The sequence below is a fragment of the Gekko japonicus genome, unplaced genomic scaffold (genome assembly GCF_001447785.1).
Source record: "Gekko japonicus isolate JY-2015 unplaced genomic scaffold, Gekko_japonicus_V1.1 scaffold1040, whole genome shotgun sequence".
Lineage (NCBI taxonomy): Eukaryota > Metazoa > Chordata > Lepidosauria > Squamata > Gekkonidae > Gekko > Gekko japonicus.
This window is the reverse complement of record NW_015162511.1, coordinates 271,910-277,040: the sequence shown is the minus strand read 5'-3', so window position 1 is coordinate 277,040 and position 5,131 is coordinate 271,910. Positions and strand designations below refer to the sequence as shown.

Sequence of the window (5,131 nt, the reverse complement as noted above, 5' to 3'; positions counted from 1 at the left end):
AGGAACTTGGGCAAACACAAGGGAAGCTAAAGGGCGTCAAGATGTAAATATCCCAGAAACTCTCCACAACACTGTGGATGATCAAAGCAGCACAGTCTGAATTCAAATGTGCAACAGGAAGACAGTGGGGTGGTGGAGGGTTGTTTTTTTTTTGGGGGGGGGGAGACTCCAAGTTTCAGACGTCACAACACAAAAAGCTTACACAGCAAAGTAAGACAGCCCACTAATTACTTACATTAAACAGACAAAACTTACCACTCTCTGTTCTGTTTCTCTGCCCAAGACATTCATCAACTCTTTCACTTTTATGCCTATTATCTATCAATTGCAGATCTGGGGACAACTAGCTAGAAAGCACTATGCCAGTTCCCACAGGACCCTCTCCTGTCATATTCACAAAGCCCTGAGGGCCTACTGATATGTATGAAATTAGAAAGGCCAACAGAGCATTCGCTCTCTCTAAAAGATTAAACTTGTGGCAGTACCCGGTATATTAAGGATTCCTGGCTCAGAATGTCTTGGGTATGCTACTCTTTGAAAACACCTATAGATTGAACAACCAGACGGTCATATGTTCTTAAACACAGACTGGATTCTTCACGCACATTGCTTTAGCTCTCACAAACTTGGAACATTTTCAAACAAAGAAAGGCCTGAATGATTGTTTTACAAAAATAATCTAGAACAGAGAACAAACTAGACCAATTTTCTGTTCCACGTTGGAACTCGTTTGCTAATTAGAGAAGCTGCCTTCTGACTTTGATGTGATCAGCTAGGAAAGAATCCTGCAGTAATTTACTCACTAACCTTCATGTTTGCTTACATGAAAAGTGTTCATATTAACTTTACTTTCAGGAGCATTCATAACATTTTCTTGAGGCCAATGTAACATATCTGCATAAAAGGCCTGTTGATTAAGAACAACAGCATTCTATGTAATATTTTAATCTGCTATTATAAGATTTCAGTATTTTGGTCTATAACTTTAGTCTAGTGCACATTTGTAAAGGGACTATCCTAGTTTCAGTTTTCGGCAATGCCATTGGGTGAAGCTGTAGGGCTCATAACAATATTATTCCTCATGTTAAAACCTCACACTCCTAAACTCATATAAGTCTTCATGTATACCACACTATACTTTATGTACAGTATAGATCACGGGACAGCTTCAGTAGTGGGTTTGAAAAGTCCCGTCCCAGAAACAGTTCCCACTTGTCCTGGTCAAATGACCTGCCATAAAATGACATAACCTGGGGTCCCAATAAGACAGGTAAACAAGCTTTAAGCCACTTCTGTTACCAAACAACCCACTTACTAACTGAATACTTCCTTGAACACCAGCAGTTTTCAGAAGTGATGTTGTAAGCATAATTAGCAGAAAAAAAGCTGAAGCAACATCTTTTTGTTTGGCTGTTAATTAGTTTACAAGCCTCTATCTTCAGTGCATTTTTTGGAAAGCAAAGTATGGAAAATGTAGCATTCATTCAAGTGTGGTCCAGATCCAATTCACAGTGACAAACGATCACCAAATCAAACCCATCTCTTCTCTACCAGCCAAAAACAACACACAAAACCTCACCTGGTACAGGTACATGGTATAGTACTCCTTACTGGGTAAAAAAAGAAGTGTCCTGTAATTCAAAATGTCCAAGTACTTCCTCTCACAGCTTAGATAGGACCAACAGCCTTAACAATGTATGTTTGATTTGCTGTGCCAAATTATACACCAAGCAGGACTATAATGAGACTCATAGTTATAGGTACCATGTTCCAGTTCCTTTTTAAGCCTCATCTGAAGAACTTTTTTACCCCTCCAAAAACAGGCACCAGAAACAAGTTTCTGGAAAAAGTACCAGTATTTCAAGTGTCATCAGAGTCATCAGTTCATTCAGAGAGGACAGGATTTTTGTTGTTCAGTCACACAGTCGATTCCGACTCTTCGTGACCCCATGGACCAGATCATGCCAGGCCTTCTGGTCTTCCGCCGTCCTCTGAAGTTTGCTCAATTTCATGTTCGTTGCATCTATGACAGTGTCTATGACACTGTCCAACCATACTGCTGACAAAAAACAGCCACTTCTATCAACTCCCTAAGACAAGGACTTGACAATCACCAGGTGCCAAGTTGCCCAGTATTTTCAGCAATGATTTTATTGCAAGCTCTCTCAGTTCTCTGTGGAAGTACAAAGTTTGTCATTTCACATCAGAAGAACGTTTTGTTGTACGGCATAAGAAGTGCATGAATTTCTTGCTATTGCTTGTTAACATGTAAACTTAACTTTATACCATTCACTGAGGATGAATTCATTTCTTCACTGAGGATAAAATTCATTTCTTAGCCAGTTGCTTTCTACACTGGCTCCAATATTCAATTAAGTGTAATGTTTTAAAGTGATAATGGAATTATGAGAAATGGAAAAAAGTGAGTTAGCTTTTTGTTGTTGTAACGATGACCGGATTACCTCTATATTTAATTATATACATTCTTTCACAGTTTTGATAAAATTACAAGACACTGTGAAGAAAGGAGGATTAGGTTTTGTGGTAGCAATAACTAGAAAATATGAACATTAATATAGGAAACCCTGAAGGCTGAAAAATGACTCAGGCTTAAATACAAAGAAAAATTGTCAAGGCCTGCCCTAACGGCCCATAAAGGTTCTAGCAAGCTAGCACTATTCTAGCCCATGATAATGTGGACTTGGGACACAATTTCATTCCAGTATGGGGAGAAGGACTGTGGTTCATGCCTATGACTCTGATATGTGTGAACAAGAGATACAAGAGTACTCATGTAGGCTCTGTATGTGCAACTGAGAACCCTGGCAAATACAGTGTCCTGATCACACACACAGGATCTCGAAACCTACACTTATAAGCACATAGGCTCGTTTGCAAGTCACCCCAAGTGAGAAAATTGGGGCAGGGCCATATACACAATCCTGATTTCTCCAACAGATGCTCCCTCCCTCCAGACTGTAACTTGTGAATGGTCATTATTCCATGCTCCAAGCCTGAACAGCCAAGACCAACAAATCTCCAAGACACATAAAATATAAATTGCTATGAACTTACTCAAATGCAAAGAAAAGGGTACAAGTTCCCACAATGAGGAACAAAGTCAGGTAGAAGATACCCTTCTGTCGGGCCATCATGACGCGCCCATCGCAACAGAATGTATTCCTTCCTGGCAGCTTCTCCCATTTCCGCGTCACCTTCTTTCTTGCTATCATCACAGACATGGCTGCACCTTCACAGAAGGCAGGACAGATGAGCTATGGTCCGTCTCCACTCCAGCCACTGGAATGTACACACCATCCTCTGAGACCCAGCCTCAGCCCCTGAAAAGATAAGACAAGAAACCCAGTCAGCATAGCTCCTCACACCCAGTCAGGATAGCTCCTCACGAGCCATCTACACTGGGGAAATTTAAAAAGTCCCAACTATGATTAGAGGGATTACATCCTTCCTGGCACACCCATCTCCTACATCCAGGTTTAGTCACTCACCATGCAGCACTTTTGTAAGTGACAGAAGGATCCAGTCCAACCCAACAGGAAGAAAAGAATGTGGCTTGTGCCACAGCTCCCATCACTTGGGAAACCTACCTCTTCCCAGGGCTTTGTAAGTGATTGGCAACTGTCCTACAGCAAGCAAGTAGCCACAGGCTGGCTAAAACAGCCCCAAGACACACCCACCTGTGAGTGAATTTCCCCTCACACCACCTGGGGCAAATGCCAAGCAGGCCCCAAGAACTGCAGTGGCACCTTACACAAGATTTTTTAACAAATGACAAGCCAATTAAGATTATGGCTGGCGAAAGCTTTGCCTTGCTCCTACTGAAGAATGTCTGGCAAGATTTACATTCACAGCACAGAGATTTTTGCAGGCCAAATGCAGATCATTAAATCAACAACGGGGCATCTCACTTGACCAGAGAAATAACTAGTAGCTTTTGCACTAAACTCAGGCCTTCCAGCACAGTTTTTAAAGACAGACCTCCAGTGGGTTACTCCAAAAATATCCAGCAGGAAAAACATCCTCCTCCTACAGAGCATAACAGAATAGTTTATTTAAAAACAAAAGCTTCTTACATTTTTCCTGCCCCGCCCTTACTCTTATCTCCTCTGAAGCATTCCACACAGAGATCTAACAGCAGAATGTGGAAAGTGTAGTACGCTGTTTAAAACCTAATTTACTTTTCCTCTTTAGCTTTGCTAATTCCCACAGGCTCACACTGCTTTAAAGCACAAAACAGGTATATTTCGAGTATAAAGTATGAAATTAGAAGAGAAAGAGACATTTACAGATTTTCAAATTCATTTACAGATTTAACTAGAAGTTAAAAAGAAAGACAACCGATCTGTTCTGTTAATGTAGTCCAACCCTCCTGTACTCTCATCATCAGTCGTTCAAGGAAGTAACAAGGCAGATTTCCCCTGTGCATTCAAAGACATGCTTATAGTTGCAGAGTGTGGATTCTACTCCACTACAATGATTGGGAATAGGCCAGCCATACCTGCTAGTTGAACCGAAGCAAGGAACAAAAAAGAGGGCTCTCTTGTTTTCCTGAAATTCGGGATTCTCCATCTTTCAGCACCTGGGAAAGCAGGCTCTTTTCCAACGCTCCTCACTACGGGATGGGAAAAATCCACCGAAGGACCTCTACCTCTCGCCTATTAAAAAGCAGCCGCCCAAGCGCCTCGCTTTATTTACTGGGCTCGACTAATCCTGAAAATCTAGATCCCTCCCCAATGGCTCTCCCTCTCTCTCGCATTCCCACACACTCTCCCTTCACCCACACTCTTCCTTCCAGAGAGACACATCGCAGAACCAAGGACGACCCCGCTTGACGCCCCGCCCGTGCCCAAGGCAAGCGCCACGAAAACAAAGAACAGGATTTATATATATAAAAAAATAAAAATAAACGAGCGGCGTGCAGACGAGCCGAGGCAGCCGGGATCCGCCACCCACCCTCCCGCACACGGGGAGCCTGCCTTCAGGCGTGGCTGCCTCCCATTGTTCCCGACGTGACCTTGTATCCTCGCCAGAACCCCGACGACGACCCGGGCGGGCTCTGGACCGACGCCCGTCTCTGTACACCCCCCCCGCCACGCGCATCGAGGGGACG

General features: G+C 43.0%; 1 protein-coding gene across 3 annotated transcripts in view; it reads right to left on the bottom strand.

Moving 5' to 3' along the window:
• ZDHHC9 (zinc finger, DHHC-type containing 9) overlaps nucleotides 1–5,131 on the bottom strand; it is a 19,152-nt gene that overhangs the window by 13,584 nt on the left and 437 nt on the right. Inside the window, exons 1-2 of one of the 3 annotated variants that reach the window (XM_015406159.1) lie at nucleotides 5,036–5,098; nucleotides 3,076–3,341 (exon numbers count right to left, since the gene is read on the bottom strand). In XM_015406159.1, coding sequence (XP_015261645.1) covers nucleotides 3,076–3,242 — 167 coding nt within the window. In that variant the 5' untranslated portion in view covers nucleotides 3,243–3,341; nucleotides 5,036–5,098. Of the gene's footprint in view, nucleotides 1–3,075; nucleotides 3,342–4,519; nucleotides 4,571–5,035; nucleotides 5,099–5,131 lie in introns of those variants that run through there. The other 2 variants (XM_015406161.1, XM_015406160.1) reach the window with 2 other exon arrangements.